Source organism: Mixophyes fleayi, chromosome 11 (genome assembly GCF_038048845.1).
Source record: "Mixophyes fleayi isolate aMixFle1 chromosome 11, aMixFle1.hap1, whole genome shotgun sequence".
NCBI classification, from domain to species: Eukaryota; Metazoa; Chordata; class Amphibia; order Anura; family Limnodynastidae; genus Mixophyes; species Mixophyes fleayi.
The window spans coordinates 80,996,807-81,013,253 of NC_134412.1; the positions used below are offsets into that span (position 1 = coordinate 80,996,807).

General features: G+C 39.7%; 3 protein-coding genes across 5 annotated transcripts in view; 2 read left to right on the forward strand and 1 right to left on the reverse strand.

The window, feature by feature from the left end:
• LOC142106897 (membrane-spanning 4-domains subfamily A member 4A-like) overlaps window positions 1-16,447 on the forward strand; it is a 92,894-nt gene that overhangs the window by 15,039 nt on the left and 61,408 nt on the right. The window lies entirely within an intron of this gene.
• LOC142106896 (membrane-spanning 4-domains subfamily A member 4A-like) overlaps window positions 1-16,447 on the forward strand; it is a 46,421-nt gene that overhangs the window by 7,229 nt on the left and 22,745 nt on the right. Inside the window, exons 3-8 of one of the 3 annotated variants that reach the window (XR_012679808.1) lie at window positions 3,198-3,326; window positions 6,163-6,219; window positions 8,382-8,555; window positions 9,904-10,023; window positions 10,449-10,610; window positions 11,284-12,915. Coding sequence is in view for 2 of the 3 variants with exons in the window: in XM_075189946.1 (XP_075046047.1) it covers window positions 3,198-3,326; window positions 6,163-6,219; window positions 8,382-8,555; window positions 9,904-10,023; window positions 11,284-11,373 (570 nt within the window). In the remaining variant the exon portion in view is untranslated. Of the gene's footprint in view, window positions 1-3,197; window positions 3,327-6,162; window positions 6,220-8,381; window positions 8,556-9,903; window positions 10,024-10,448; window positions 10,611-11,283; window positions 12,916-16,447 lie in introns of those variants that run through there. The other 2 variants (XM_075189946.1, XM_075189945.1) reach the window with 2 other exon arrangements.
• The window catches only part of LOC142106894 (olfactory receptor 5I1-like), a 33,047-nt gene continuing 31,268 nt past the window's right edge, over window positions 14,669-16,447 (reverse strand). The window contains exon 2 of the mRNA XM_075189943.1: window positions 14,669-15,694. Within this exon, the coding sequence (XP_075046044.1) occupies window positions 14,742-15,680 (939 nt within the window). The 5' untranslated portion in view covers window positions 15,681-15,694 and the 3' untranslated portion in view covers window positions 14,669-14,741. The remainder of the gene's footprint in view (window positions 15,695-16,447) is intronic.

The following is a 16,447-nucleotide window of genomic DNA, read 5'->3' on the forward strand; positions in this document are numbered from 1 at the left end:
AAAGCGTTTACCTGTTTTGGTATTTTTCACATTTTATTTTTAGATTTTTTTTAGATTTTATACATCATGGCATGAAATGGATTTATTCAGTAAGTATTGTCACTGATCCACTTAAAATCCTTTGTAATGTCAGATAAAATTCAACAACTCGTTGTCTTAATTTATTGCACATTAAAAACAAACAAATATTGGTAACAAGTATTTGCCCCTTTTGTTAAAATACACCCTGGTACAATCAGTAGTCAATCAGCTGTCTTCATTGGTCACATAATTAGTAGCGTGGAGTGTGCCTCTGATTGTTTCAATGGATTCAAAAATAAATGCTCTCCGATTGGCCGCACAGTTGATTAGTGCATTTCCAAACATGAGCTTAATTATGAAAAGCATTGTAAGCAAATCCAAGAGAAGTTCTTTTAATATTCATTGGATCACTGTTATGTCCATAGTAAAGAAATGGAAAATATATTGCATAACTGTCAATATTCCTAGAACAGGTTGTCCTCCAAACTGAGCATCCACGAGAAAGGCACTTTCAAGGTGAGCTACCAAGTGGTCCATCACAATTCTAAAGAGTCTCCACTGTCAGAGAAGGGAGAAACTGTCCATAGAACATCAGTAACCCAGGCACCTGACATATCTGCACTTAATTGAAGGGTGGAAAAACAATTCTTTAGGGAAACTCACAAAATATCACCTACCACGTGGGGGGAGATTCTTATGAAGAAAGATTGATATTTTTGGCCTCAATGCTAGGTGCTATGTGTGAGACAAGCTTAACTCTTTCCATCATACCAATAAGTCTATTCCTAATGTGAAGCAAACTGATAGGAGCTTAATTATTACTATTATTATTGACTTTAATGTATAAGGTGCCACAAAGGGTCCACAGCACAATACACAAGCAAGATTGCAGAGCAGTACATTAAAGCGCATTGTAGATCATTCCAAGACAATACATTATAGAACCTTGCAAAACATAACATAACACAATAAAGCTACGAGTAACTGAGCATCCCAGAAAGATGTAGAAGGCAGACCATTGGAACTCAATGCAACTTGTAGAAACAAGCAGGAGATATGATGGATCAGGGAACAAATCAGCGAAAGATGAGCCTGTGCCCAGGAACATGGGTGCTGCAAACAGGATCAATGCTCCTGATGGAGTTTAGAAAAAGAGCTGTTTGGCTTTGATGAAGTAATGAGGTTTGGGGACACGCTTTTAGCCCTGGAGACTACTAGAAAACCTGATTGAGGGAGAGAATTCCAAAGGTGGGGGAGCAGCACAAGAGAAGTCTTAGTGGAGGGAGTGAGAGATGGTAATCAGAGGGGAGGAAAGGTGGGCACCATTGGCAGAGAGCAGGAGGGAGTGTGGAAGTACAATAGGGGGAGATGTAGGGGGAAAGGATTGAGTGAGGGCTTACAGGTTAGGGTGAGGAGTTTGAACTGAGTTCTGTAGTGGATAGGTATCCAGTGTAGCTGGGTACTGGCAACAAGGATGGACTGGAAAGAGGCATGTAAAAGGAAGGAAGGTTGAAGTAATCGATTCAGGCAATAATAAGAGCGGATTAGAAATTTTGTTGCTTACAGGGTGAGAAACAGTCTGCTCCTGGAGATGTTGTGAAGGTGGAAGCAGCAGGATTGGGAGAGGGAGTAAATGTGGGAATTGAAGAAGAGAAGAGGGAGGAGTCAAGGATGACACACAGGCAATGTACTGGAGGGACGGAGGAGAGAGCAGTGTTATCATTTGATGGTGAGAGAAGGGGAGATGGAGGAACCCTGGAGTTGATGAGTTTAATCTTACACATTTTGAGTTTGAGAAAGCAGTGGGCCATCCAAGAATAGATTACTGTAAGACAATAGGAGATGGAAAAGAGGTCCAAGAGCTTTGACACTGCAAAAAGGATCAGAGCTCCTGATGAAGTTTAGGAGACCAAATAATCAAGGAGATACTGGGCCAGGGAGGAAGTGCATAGATATGCTGAAAGCATTGGTAGTGGATGGAGGAAGACATGAAGAGGGCCCTGCTCATGGAAGCTTGCAATCTAGAAGGTGGCACATACAAAGATGGGTGATGCAGAGGGGTGAGTCAATGTTAAGGGGGGAATTGATGATATAGAAAGAGAGCTGATTTGCTTTGATGAAGAAATTGGATTAAAGGGCATCTTTGCAGCCCTGGAGACTAGTGGAAAGCTTGATTGACAGTGCGCATTCCAAAGGTGGAGAGCAGCACAGAGAAGTCTTGGAAGCGGGGGGGTGAGAGAAGGTAATCAGAGGGGAGGAAAGTCGGATCGAGCAACAACGTGTGTTCCAACAGTGATGTCCTATAAAGAACAACCTAGACACAGCCTCGATAGGGCATAAGAGCAGGACATGAGCTTCTCCAGAAAAATTCAGAGCACAATAGATGGAAGATGTTGGTCCCAGTGGAGAGCTCACCAGAGTAAGTCTGCTCTGTTCAGGAGCCAGAAGTAAAATTAATTTTAGAAAAATGCTTCTCAAAATAGAACTTGTCATAATAGAGGGCACAAAGGAAGGAGCAAGATATAGGCAAATCTTGGGGAAACACCTGCTACAGTCTGTAAGAGATTTAGGACTTGGGGGAAGATTTACGCTCCAGCACAATGGCCCAAACAGTGGCGGATCCAGGGGGGAGCGATCGAGGCGATCGCCCCCGCCCCTAGCAGACACTTGCTGCCGACGGCTGCACAGTATGTGCAGGTCCGTCCAGCCGTGACAGGCAGGGACAGTGTGCTGCCCGGCTGCTCTGACTGTGTTTAAAACACAATCAGAGCAGCCGGGCAGCACACTGTCCCTGCCTTTCACGGCTGGACGGACCTGCACATACTGTGCAGCCGTCGGCAGCCTAAGATGTTAGAAAGGGGGCGGGGCCTAAATCACCCCCCCTTCCCCCCCCCCCTATCTCGCCCCGGGTACAGCATTTTTCTAGATCCGCCCCTGAGCCCAAAGCATGCGTGATATTTCTGTGTTACTTTTAATAAAGCTCATATGACTTCCTGTTACTAACCGGCTTGTTCCACTTCTCCTGGCTTATTGCTGTTTGTTGATTTTACTTAGTCAACAATATCCTACTTATAAAAACAAATACGGTTTTACAAGTAGGACAATGTTTGTCTGTAGTGTCAGTTCTCTTTCATTTATAATATGATTTGATAACTTGACTTTATTTTATTTTACAGGTAACTCAAATCTTTGTTGGAATAACTGTTATTGCATTTGGTTTTGCTTTAACAGCTGCCTGGAGTTTAAATCACTATATCAGGGATTATTTGATCATTACCGGTGTGCTGTTTTGGTCTGGTATAATGGTAAGATAATATATAATTATTCTTATTATGGTTCATGACACATTTTGGTATGTATTGTCTTACATAGGATAATACAATATGGCTGTTGAAATAAACTGAAAACAACGATTTGTTTATTACTAAATAGTCATATTACTAGATAACAATTAGCCATATAGGGAATTTGGTAGTTAATTGCTGATCACCACCAGCAGTCAATGAGATGAGAATTATTCCTGAGTATGCTCACTATCCACAGCAATGGGCATCAAGTTTTTTACCTGTAAGGTGGTGCAATCTGACTTGATGATGTGAATAGGACATACTTGCCAACTTTTCCTTGTTGGCTTCAGGGAGATCCCTGGGCAGGTGGGTGTTCGGGGGGCGGCGCTCGACAAATTGCATTATTTTGGCACCGCCCCTAAACGATTGTCACAATTTTGGCCAATTGCAACATAGGGTGGGGCTAAGATGTTGCAATATTTGTGTCATTAAGCCCCGCTCCCTGCCACTTATCTATTGCAGGGGCGAGAACCGGGAGGATGCCTTGCTCTCCCGGGAGGTCTCCCAGAAATGCAGGAGTATCCCGGACATTCCGGGATAGTAGGCAACTATGCGTTAAAGAAAAGCAGCTAATGAATCTCTTGAGACTGAAGTGTCTTACATTTCTGTCTCCATTACTGAAGTCAGTCCTGTCAGTCTTTGAATAAATCTTGGTCTCCATGAAAATGGACACCTCTATTGGCATCAATACATGGACATAGGACACAATTTCTGAACTGTGTCATTATGCCACAGATGGCGAAGCCAACCACGTCTTGTACTGGCACAGCATCAGGGAGAATGCCAGACTCTTCAGGGGGTCAGGGACATCACCCCTACTTCCGGGAGTCTCCCTGACATTCAGGGAGAGTTGGCAAGTATGGAATAGGAACCAGATTGGAATGTAGGTTTCAAATAAATTTACTGAGGGAATCTGTTGCAAGAATATAATGACAGTGATTAATTCACACAGCATTACCATGCAAAACAAACTTTGGAACGACACGTCCTCTGTTACATTCCCACACAGACCTTTTTAAAAGTCCCTTTACATTTCTGCAGGTCACAAAAAATATCAAATAGAATCTTTTTGAATTCCTGAACTATTTTGTACATGTTAACTCTGTTTTTTTTTAGATTTACCTGCCTGTCTATCATATGCAGCAATTTTCACCACTGGTTTTCAACCAACAGAAACCAATTTTTTTATAACAGCAAAACGCATAAAGGGTGTAAATGGCGCTTATGAATAAAAATAGTTTTTTCCCCACTTCAAATCATAAGTGATAACTCAAGCAGAATTTTTTTTTATTTGTGAACAAGTCAGTAAAAAAAATTCACAAAATTCCAGTGATAAGAAAGTTCTTTGGGATGATGGGATCTTCTCTCTTCTTGTAAGGATATTCTATTCCTCTTTCCCCCAGTAGAACATGTAAAAGATCAAACCTAAACACATACTAGTGTGGACTGTAACTTTAAATGAATTAAAAATACTCCTAAGATGAAAACATCATTATAGATCCCAATTCAATATCATATAGATGTCATTCACATATTGAAAATATAACTCAATATTTATATAAAACAATTGATCTTTATTAGCAGTAATAAAACTGAATAGCATCATACAAAAAACAAAACAAAGATAAGTGTCCGCTGTGTCTGCGAACGCAAAGCCTACGATTTAGGGGAGTGAACTGGGTGGGAAGGGGCATTTTGCCATAGTCAATGTACAGTAGAGGCTTCATAGGCAAACCGAGGGGGGGGGGGGTTCCTAGTGCCTGGAAACTCCCCTCCAAACCTGGGACACTGTATAAGTGAGGTGACTGGACCCTGCCCCCACTTCACACGGCTCTGCTTGAAAAGGGAGAGCTGCGTGCACCTAACAGTAGTCCACGCAGCATTGCCCATGTATATTATGGGGATAGGAAGAGTTGGAGAGCAGCCAAGCACTGTCTAAAATTAAAGCCACACCCCCATGCATGCTGGTCACGCTCCCACGTGTTGTTGAAACCCCCCTCTACAAATCCCGCGTTTGCCCCTGGGCGTGCCAAACTCAAGTGCACGCAGCCACATCTGAATACAGCTTTGAGCATCTCAAAGGCAGTTGTTATTCTGCCGTATCTCTTGCTCCAGCTAAGGGGCTAGTCTAGGTCCTGATAAGTAATGGTGACAGTCTCGTGTGCATGCTCTAACATGTGTTTGCAACTGTAAAAATGTAGTTTATGTTCAGTAGACATTAACAACATTCTAATAAATGTATTTAATGGAAAGAAAGAATATAGAAAAACAACTTTTTTTTTTTAACTGTTTTATCATTAATGCCTTTATTTTATTTTCCTGTATGTTCTTTTGGAAATGTATAATCCACATAGGTATTGTACGTATCCTGCAGAATCTTGTGTAGTAGAGGACTGCAGGCCTACACCTGAATTCAACAGCGCATGTATCTTGAGATCTGAGCCTAGAAGAATCTGGGAGTGCGCACAGCCTAAAAACGTGCATATAATACTGACCGCGGGATGCCTTCAGGACACGTGTCTTGATGAATCGGACCCCTTGCTGCTACCTCTAGTTCATTTTGTGTAGAGCTTTTGAATTTTATCTTAGTGAAGTTCACCCAAAAGTATCTTAGTAAAAATGTTAGTATTACATGAAAGTCTTCAATACAAAAATATTAAGGAATTTACTTTTACAGTGTAAAAGTAGGAACCATAAAAAATAAATGACCATGATCAAAACTTAACTTATACATAACTTCTTCTTTGTGATATCTGCGGTAAAATAAAAAGACAATTTTCTATTTTTATTTTAGTATATTATTTCTGGATCACTTTCAGTAGCTGCTGCAACAAAACCCACATTGGGGAAGGTAAGAACAAACATGATATATCAGCCCCCCTCCTCCTCTTCCACTATCAGCCCCCCTCCTCCTGTTTGTCAGTCTCCCACCTCCACTTTCACTATCAGGTCCTTTCCTCCTCTTTGACTGTCAGTCCCCCTCCTCAACTTTCACTATCAGCCCATTTCCTCCTCTTTCACTATCAGCCCTTTTCCTCCTCTTTCACTCTTAGCCCCCCTCCTCCTCTTTCACTATCAGTCCCCCTCCTCCTCTTTCACTATCAGTCCTCCTCCTCCTATTTCACTGTCAGCCCCCCTCCTCCTCTTTCACTGTCAGTCCCTCTCTTTCACTATCAGCCCCTTTCCTCCTATTCCACCATCAGCCCCTTTCCTCCTCTTTGTCAGTCAGTCCCCCTCCTCCTCTTTCACTCTCAGCCCCCTCCTCCTCTTTCACTGTCAGTCCCCCTCCTCCTCTTTCACTGTCAGTCCCCCTCCTCCTCTTTCACTGTCAGTCCCCCTCCTCCTCTTTCACTCTCAGTTTCCCTCCTCCTCTTTCACTCTCAGTCTCCCTCCTCCTCTTTCACTCTCAGTCTCCCTCCTCCTCTTTCACTCTCAGTCTCCCTCCTCCTCTTTCACTCTGTCTCCCTCCTCCTCTTTCACTCTCAGCCCCACTCCTCCTCTTACACCCTCAGACTCCCTTATTTTTCACTCTCAGCCCTTCTTTTTATACTCTCAGGCTCCTTGTACTTTTATAATCTAAAGATATAAACTTCCACTGATGATACCTAGTAATATATTATGCAATTTGGATCTTAACTTGAGAAACTTCATATTTCAGTCTCCTGGACAAAACCAAGTTACAATGCAAGGGCTGCAAATTAGTATTCTGTTTTGCACAGAAGTTAAATGCTGCCTGTTCACTATCAGCCTCCCTCCTCCTCTTTGACTGTCAGTCCCTCTCTTTCACTATCAGCCCCTTTCCTCCTATTCCACCATCAGCCCCTTTCCTCCTCTTTGTCAGTCAGTCCCCCTCCTCCTCTTTCACTCTCAGCCCCCTCCTCCTCTTTCACTGTCAGTCCCCCTCCTCCTCTTTCACTCTCAGTCTCCCTCCTCCTCTTTCACTCTCAGTCTCCCTCCTCCTCTTTCACTCTCAGTCTCCCTCCTCCTCTTTCACTCTCAGTCTCCCTCCTCCTCTTTCACTCTCAGCCCCACTCCTCCTCTTACACCCTCATCCTCCCTTATTTTTCACTCTCAGCCCTTCTTTTTATACTCTCAGGCTCCTTGTACTTTTATAATCTAAAGATATAAACTTCCACTGATGATACCTAGTAATATATTATGCAATTTGGATCTTAACTTGAGAAACTTCATATTTCAGTCTCCTGGACAAAACCAAGTTACAATGCAAGGGGTGCAAATTAGTATTCTGTTTTGCACATAAGTTAAATGCTGCCTGTTTTTTCATGTAGCACACAAATACTTGATAGCTTATTTGTACACTGAAATTTAAAGTTGGTATTTGTGTGCTACATGAAAAAACAGTCAGTATTTAACTTATGTGCAAAACAGAATACTAATTTGCACCCCTTACATTGTAACATGGTTTTGTCCAGGAGACTGAAATAAGAAGTTTCTCAAGTTAAGATCCTTAATGAATCAGGCCCCTGTAGTAGAATGTTCATTAGTAGCTTCAATGTTCAACAAGATCCCCCTTAGAAGCAGTAATGTCCAGAAAGATGTCCATTCATAACAGCAATGCAAAAGAAGATGCCTATCACTGTCAGTAACGCACAATAAGATAAGCTATAGTAAAGTGATGCTCAGTAAGTGTCCCAGTAGTGGCAGTAATGCACAAAGAGCTGCCCGTCAGTAAAATTAATGTGCAATAACATGCCCATTAGTACCATCTGTGGCCAGGAAGATGCCCATTAGTAGCATTATTGGAAATAAAGATGTCCATCAGTAAAACTAAGGCCCAATTACATACCCATTACCAGCAGTAACCTATAAGTTGTTCTACAAGATGTTCTTTAGTTACCCGTAATCTTTGTAGGCCCAGTATTAGTGACAACAACCAGTAAGAAGCAGCCACAATTATCTCCCACTCTTCTCACCTTCCCCTCCTGCACCACACGCCCACTTACAGCGCTACCCGGGCAGCTCTCACTGTCACATTTGAATTTTTGATTGCAGGTGAGGTCAAGTTTGGTTCTAAACATCATCAGTTCAGTGGCGGCCGGTATTGCAATTCTATTGATTGGAATCTGTTTACCTTCAGACTACACATACGATTATTACCAAATCTCCAATGTGTACTGTGCCTATTATAAACCGAGCGAGGACTGTGAAGGACATTATGATAGAAAGGTATCGTCCATACATTGTTATTTTATAATATAGGAATTTAGATGAATTTAAAGGACCTTCAAAGCTTAAATGTATAATACCTTATGTAAAAGGACTATTTCAATTACAGCTATATATGCAAAGATTATCGTTGCTTGCAAAGATACTTGAGACTTCGGGACGATTTAGCAATGTGGGACAGTCCTTTTTCTCCTTTGCCCTATATATTAAGAAGGATAGAGCTTCTTTTTGATTGAGCCCTAAATATTAAAGGGGTAACCGATGGCGACAACTCCACAGGCATAAAGAATCACTGTCTCTCTAAAGCAGCAACTGTTTATCAAGTATCATACCCCCCTGAATGACATCCATGTGCTTATCATGTGCTGGTTCATACATGAAAAGCACATTAAAATAAAAAAATATTGCGTTCAATGCTATTGTGTACCATTACAAAAACAATATGGGCCTGATTCATTAAGGAAGGTAAGTCAAAAAATGAGTAAGTTTTCTCCTGGATAAACCATGTTACAATACAAGGGGTGCAAATTAGTTTATTATTTTGGACATACTGACTGTTTTTTCATCTAGCACACAAATACTTGATAGCTTTATTTTACCCTGAAATGTAAAGTTGATCTAGGACATGCTCTACCCCAACTATAAATCTCTCCCCACATTTTAAATTTATCTCCCCCCTCAAATGCAACATGGTTTTGTGAAGGTGCAAAGTTACTCATTTTCTTTGCTTTACTTTCCTTAATGAATCAGTTGGGAGAAGTCACCATTCAGATCAGGGAGAAAAGGAGCAGGTGGACCAAGCATCCAGGAGATAGGTGCAAGAAGCTCATTCATGGCTATAGGAATCAGTTGATTTTAGTTATTTTAATCAGTTGCTGTGCAACACAATATTACGTCTAGGGCAGGGTTTCCCAAACCCAGTCCTCTGGGCTCCCCAACAGTGCAGGTTTTCCATATCTCCTTGCTGGAGCACAGGTGTATTCATTACTGACTGACACATTGTAACAGATCCACAGGTGGTCCTAATTATGTCACATGTGATCCGGAAAACCTGCACTGTTGGGGAGCCCTGAGGACTGGGTTTGGGAAACCCTGGTCTAGGGCGTCAATCATCTTGGCAATGCCATTTCTTTCCATTTTCTGTTTTAAATCGATATATATTATTACATTCTAAATAAAAACCAAAGGTTCTATAATATTAACAGATAAAGAATTCTGAAGACCAAATACTTTTGTTAATTTCAGCTCAATAATACGCAGCCTTTTCTAAATATTAATATAAAATAGCGGCTTTACCTGCTCTGTAAACTAGTCAATTGTTAAAGTACTCCTCTATTTGCTGTTTCAGGCTTTCTTTGCGGGTATTGTGACTCTGCTTTTAATACTTAACGTACTGATATTCACCATCAACGTATCCACATCAGTGTTTGCGTGCAGAACCGTGTGTCGATCCTCCTATAGCGACATGGTAAGTTAGTGGTTTTCAAATATACTTAAAGTAACAAATAAGCTAGGTCAGGGTTTCCCAAACCCAGTCCTCAGGGCTCCCTAACAGTGCAGGTTTTCTGGAACACATGTGACATAATTAGGACCACCTGTGGATCTGTTACAATGTATCAGTCAGTAATAAATGCACCTGTGCTCCAGCAAGGAGATATGGAAAACCTGCACTGTTAGGGAGACCTGAGGACTGGGTTTGGAAAACCCTGAGCTAGGTAATACATTATTTATTTATGAAAAAGCAACTACTTGACATCTATTTTAATTAAATATTTCCTACTGAATAGATAGGCTGAATTTTAATGATTATTAGACAAGAGCACTAAATGGCTGATTGCACTGAAATATTTACATGCAGAAGAGAATTGTCCCTAATCAAGACTGTATCCAAAGCTTTATTACAGCCCATAAAACTCAAAAGCATGGCGGGATTGAGAAGGGGCAGGACGCTAATGAAAACATGCGCCAATACGTTCTTCACTTCAGTCTAACTTTATACTAATTGTTCGGGTATCAACTGAGCATAAAAGGAACACATACAATATATACGTTCAGGTAACTGTCACATGGATAAAGATGTAATTAGTCCATTGCAGTTTTGTGAAATATATTTGTAATTGAAAAGATCTTGTTATCCAGGTATGACTTTATCGATGAAGGACAGCTGGGAAGAGGCTCAGAAATAAGTAGATTACTTCTGAGTTATTACTATGAGGCCCAGTCAAGATCAGAACATCTTTTTGTAATCATCTCCTGCATGTCCAGTTGTCCCTAGTTTCTAAGTGGACAGGTAGAGAAAATACTTTATCCAATGAAATCATCTGAATGGCCACAACGGCATGGAGTATCTCAGGAGATGACTGTGCTGATCTTGTAGGAGGCAGGGACTTGTCCTCTCATGCGATCACGTGGATGTTATGGTTTAATGACATGATGTGAGGCGGGGAATAGAGGAAAGCAGGAAGCCACAGACTGAGAGTTAGAAAATGAAAGGAGCGGGGTCTTCCAACAGCACATGGTAATGATTTCAGATACCCGTCAAGCTGATGCAGAAAGGTTGTGGTGTGAAATGTACCTCTATATGAAACAAAGTTCTTACATTCACATTTTATTAATCTGAGTTTTTAAAAGAGGCATCTGGTAGTGGAGGATATTCATGTTGTATACACACGTTTACAGCTAATTGTTAAGGCTAATACTTTAACAATGCACCTGTGTTTCATTCCAGTCTCTGGTCATCTATCAAACCACATCTGTTCCCGATACAACTGCTGCCTCTACTGCTGCACTGTCTTCTAAAGGGGACATAAAGATATAGGAGTGATGTATCGCACATTAAAGGGGCAGACAGTGTGATTGTGATACAGACACAACAGGAGAACTCCTCAAACTGGATGGGAGAGATCACTATTTTTTTTATCAGATATCCTTGAGGATTCACTGTTCATTTCATAGCCAAAGTAAAGCCACAGAAAAACAACATAACCGTAAAAACACTAGGAACTATTTTTTATTTTGTATTATTTATAAAGTATAGAGGAAGCACTGTTAGGTGGCACACAGGTATTATAGAACACAGAGGTTTTCCAACCCAAAAACTCTGGTGCTCTGAGGGGAGTAACCAGTGATATTGTATGGAATGGGAAATGCTGATTCTTTCTCATGTATCAGTCTTTCACTATAGGAGCATTTAAACCTGATGCTCTTCAGGGGCCTCTAGCGTTCAAAAGGGCCACACATTACCCTTAGTCTCAGAAATAAGTTAAAACAATACGTTTAATCAAAGAAAGAGACACTGATCTGTAATAACATATCAGCTAGAAATGTTCACTGACCCCCATGTTTTGGTTTTGGTTTTGGATCTGAATTAGCTTCATGTTTTGGTTTTGGTTTTGGCAAAATCGCCCTTGCGTGTTTTGGTTTTGGTTTTGGTTTGGTTTGGTTTTGTAGTCAGATCTAAGGTTTGAAATCCATTTGCAGCCAGTGAATCAGTATATAGTGTTCAAGCTAAAGTAAAAAGGAAATTTGGAATAAAATTGTCTTGGAAAATCGATGGTACTTGGTCCCGACCAGATTACAAAAAATCTTTCCGGACTCATCTAGCTCATGTTGGAGAGGTTGTTCGTCGGAAGGGTCCTTCCTCCATATTTGGTGGCAATGCCCCAAGTTTGTCCCATTCTGGTTGGAACTACGGAACTTTGCGTCTCAGATTCTACAGATTGACATCCCAATTTCTCCCAGGTTTTTCCTTCTCCCACTTGGGATTCCATCCGCAACTAAACATCAAGCAAAAATGTTCCGCCACATAGTTTCTGCAGCACTGTGTCAAATTGCCACTAATTGGAAACAACCCTCCGCGCCTACTATGCAGACAATTATTAATAGAGTTTGGCACTCATACAAAATGGAGTTTATGACATGCATACTGCGCAATACCTCTAAATCATTCAACAAAGTCTGGGAGCCGTGGATGTCATTTTTTCAAATCCAAATTCCTTTTGCTCTATAACTCCTCTAAAACATTCCACTTGATATCCCCCCTCAACCTGCTACCATCCCCCGCCCCCCCCTGCCCCCCCCCCCACTTCTCTTCTACCTCTTGCTTTGCTTTCTTTTTCTTTTCTTCTTTTGGCGGCCTGCCACACCGCCTCCTAATCTATCTTGCCCACTTTTCTCTGACTATCCTCTCTTTTCTGTCTCTTCTTTCTTCTATTCTTATAGTTAAAACTTGGTCAATATCAAAACTCTTTTTATTATGATATAAAATGATTGTATTAGTCCCTGAACATGCATAACCTGATTGTAACAGATTTTGTCTTGGATTGATGCTCATTATTGACCTTCTCAAAAATAAAACTTTAAAAAAAAAAAAAAAAAATTGTCTTGGAAAATATTATTTTTCAACAACAAACTGTAAAAGAACATAAAAATAAATGTACATTATAAATTGAATTGTACAACCTTAAAACATCTTATTTTTCAAGTGATTTCATCCATTAGAACCAGTGATAAGATATTAGTGAATTGAATCTTAGGGTCTGATTATCCAATAGGCTGACTAGGCTGCAGTTTTGGGTGCAAGATTTTTTGAGGTGCAAAATTGTGACAATAAGAGGCATAAACTGAAATTAATTTCAAAATATAAGAAAATAGTTGTTATCCAAAGTAAGTATACGAGTGAGTAATTTATTGAAGAAGACTCCAAAACTTGACATATTTTGCAGCCAGTCTATGGTGGTGGTGATGGTGTGGGAAGGGGGGGGTGGAGGAAGCTGATTTTTAAATTAAGGGTGAGTTAGTATTCGCCAACTAAGTTAGCCTGGTGTGGAAGGCGAGAGGACTATGAACGTATTATTCTAAGGTGCTCAGAAACCTTAATCAGGCCCTGGTGAATCAATTAGCTAAAAATTAAATATTGTCTCAATATCATAAATCCTTCCTTTAACAGAATTGTAGGAGATTTATGCTTCTATAGAAATGAAGATCAATATATTGTATTCTATACAGTATTATTTTGTGATTATTTACCCACCATTTACCATTCTCATTATGTATTTAATAGAAGTTGGCACATTGATTTATTAAAAAAATCACCTCAGAAATCCTCTAATTCCCTATACTAGTCCTAATAGTAAATGTATCAAGCTGCGAGATTCCCGTCAGGTTTAAAAGTGGAGATGTTGCCCATAGCAACCAATCAGATTCTAGTTATCATTTATTTAGTACATTCTACAAAATGAAACTTAGAATCTGATTGGTTGCTATAGGCAACATCTCCACTTTTCAAACCTGCTGGAAACTAGCAGCTTGATACATTTACCCCCTAGAGGCTTCTGGAAATACTATATTTATTAATACCTCTTCGGTTGTTGACAACTATTTGATTTCATTATCCTGTCCCATCCTTTCATTATCACAATTATCAGTATAATTTCATTATCATCATCATGATCATGATCATCATCATCATCTATGTCACTATTGTCATAAATAGTAACATCAAAAATATGACCGCAAGTATAAATTCTACAAAAAAAGGCTTTGATAGAACTTAGAGGAGAAACCACATTTTAAATCTCTTACTTCCAAAACAACAGTAAGATCAATTAAACATAATCATTCAAAATAATAATTTCTGCTGTCTTATAGAGGAAAAGAGCATTATTATTAATAAAAAAAAAAGCATATGAAAGGAGCCTGCCAAGGTCTGTTTCAATCATTTTTGTGTAAGATCAGACTAGTTTCTTTTCAAACTCACTTGATACAGGCTAGCTGGATTCTCCAGGTTAGAAGACTAAAAAGTAACTTTAGTAAGTGCATTATTTCTACCAGAAGGGAATTGTAAAAGATAACAGCAATAATACCAAATCAAATATGGTTATCAAATGTGACATTTTGTGGGAAATTACCTTTTAAGAATTGTTTATTTCACAGAAAAAAAATAAACGTTAGTTGCAAAAACAGAAAAACTGATTGGCAGGCTAAATAATTAATATGTGGTCATACCTTTATTGATTTAGTGATTTTGGGGTGCATAATATATGTTTAGTTTTAAAAAATTAATTGTCTGATGGAGTCTACTCATCTAACCTATAAATCAGATATTTCCTTATGACAAAAGATTTTTGGTTATATTCAGTTTCTATGATTAACAATAACTGTCTCACTCATTCAAAACTCAACTCTCTATAGAGTTGCCAATAATCGGTACATTATTTTCCCCATAGCAATTTTTACTTCTTTATTTCTTAAACTGTAAATGAAAGGATTTAACAGTGGAGCAATAATTGTATACATTACGGAGACTAATTTGTCCTCATCCTTTCCGTAACTTGATCTGGGCCTCAAATACATAAAAATAACAGAACCATAAAATATTGTAACCACTATTAAGTGAGAGGTACAGGTTGAGAAAGCTTTCTTCCTTCCGGATGTAGAGTGGATGTTTAGGATCGTTGTTATGATCTTAACGTAAGAGATTACCGTTAATATCAGTGACGCAACAGTCATTCCACCGCCAAAGATGAACACAATGAGCTCGTTGATCCAAGTGTCTTTACACGCCAGCTTCAGCAAGACAGGCACATCGCAAAAAAAGCTATTAATTCTGTGAGAGCCACAGAAAGGCACTGTGAACGTAAATGACGTGTGTATTAAAGCATTCGCTGCACTGATGATCCATGAGCCAGCTATGAGCTGAAGACAGGCTATTTTGTTCATAATAACGGTGTATAGCAATGGATGGCATATGGCACTGTAACGATCATAGGCCATGGCTGCCAAGATATAGAACTCTGTGCCGGCCAACAGTAAGACACAGTACAACTGGGCCGCACAGCCATAGAATGATATCGTTGTGTGTTCAGACAGGAAGTTTGAGAGAAGTTTAGGAGCAGTAGTTGAAATGTAAAAGATTTCCAGAATGGAGAAATTGGTAAGGAAAAAATACATAGGGTTTTGAAGATTTGGGCTGAAGTTATAGGCAAGAATTATGGACATATTTCCACCTATGGTAATTATATACATGACGAAAAATACAATAAAAAGAAAAAGTTTGAGTTTGGGGTTCTCGGAAAGTCCAACCAATGTAAAGTCTGTGATTAGTGTCTGGTTTTCATTGCTCATTTTGTCTCTTAGTCCTGTTGAGAAAGAAATAGATGTTATACTGGGCAAACATATAAGACAGATTAGGTCAGGTCTGTTGTAGAACGTCAATCTAGTTTAGGGCAGTATTGGCTAACCTGTGACACTCCAGGTGTTGTAAAACTACAAGCCCCAGCATACCCTTCCAGCAATAAGCTGCTATATATTGGCAAAGCATGCTGGGATTTGTAGTTTCACAAACACCTGGAGTGTCATAGGCTAACCAACACTGGTTTAGGGGTTAAGATTCATCAAGAAATACCAATTGTATTTCTTGGTCTTTGATAACAGAAAAACAACGAATAAATAATTTAAATATGTGTTAAATGTACTGAGATAATATTGTATACATATTTGAGCATGAGTATATGGATATAAATTTGTATTTTAACAGATTCTGTACAGGGGTAGAATAACTAGCTGTAATAATATGAAAACCTTGGGAAATTAATTATTATAGAACATTTGAAGATAAGCACATTGTTTAGATTTTCTGTTGACAAAGAAACATTTTGGTAAGCATATTATTCACATCTACTTATGTGATTTCTTCTTAAAACCCCCTGTTGTGAGGTGAGTGTAGGGGTACCAAGGTTAGGTTGTTGGAAAGAGAAAGACCCACAAGTAAGGTGGCTATAATGAAGGGTGCGAAACTCCCTGATTGCCAGAGCCAATGTAAGATACAGTATTAGTAAACTCAGGGTAAAGACCCAATTAGCAGGCCCATACACCCCTTTGCAAAACACAAA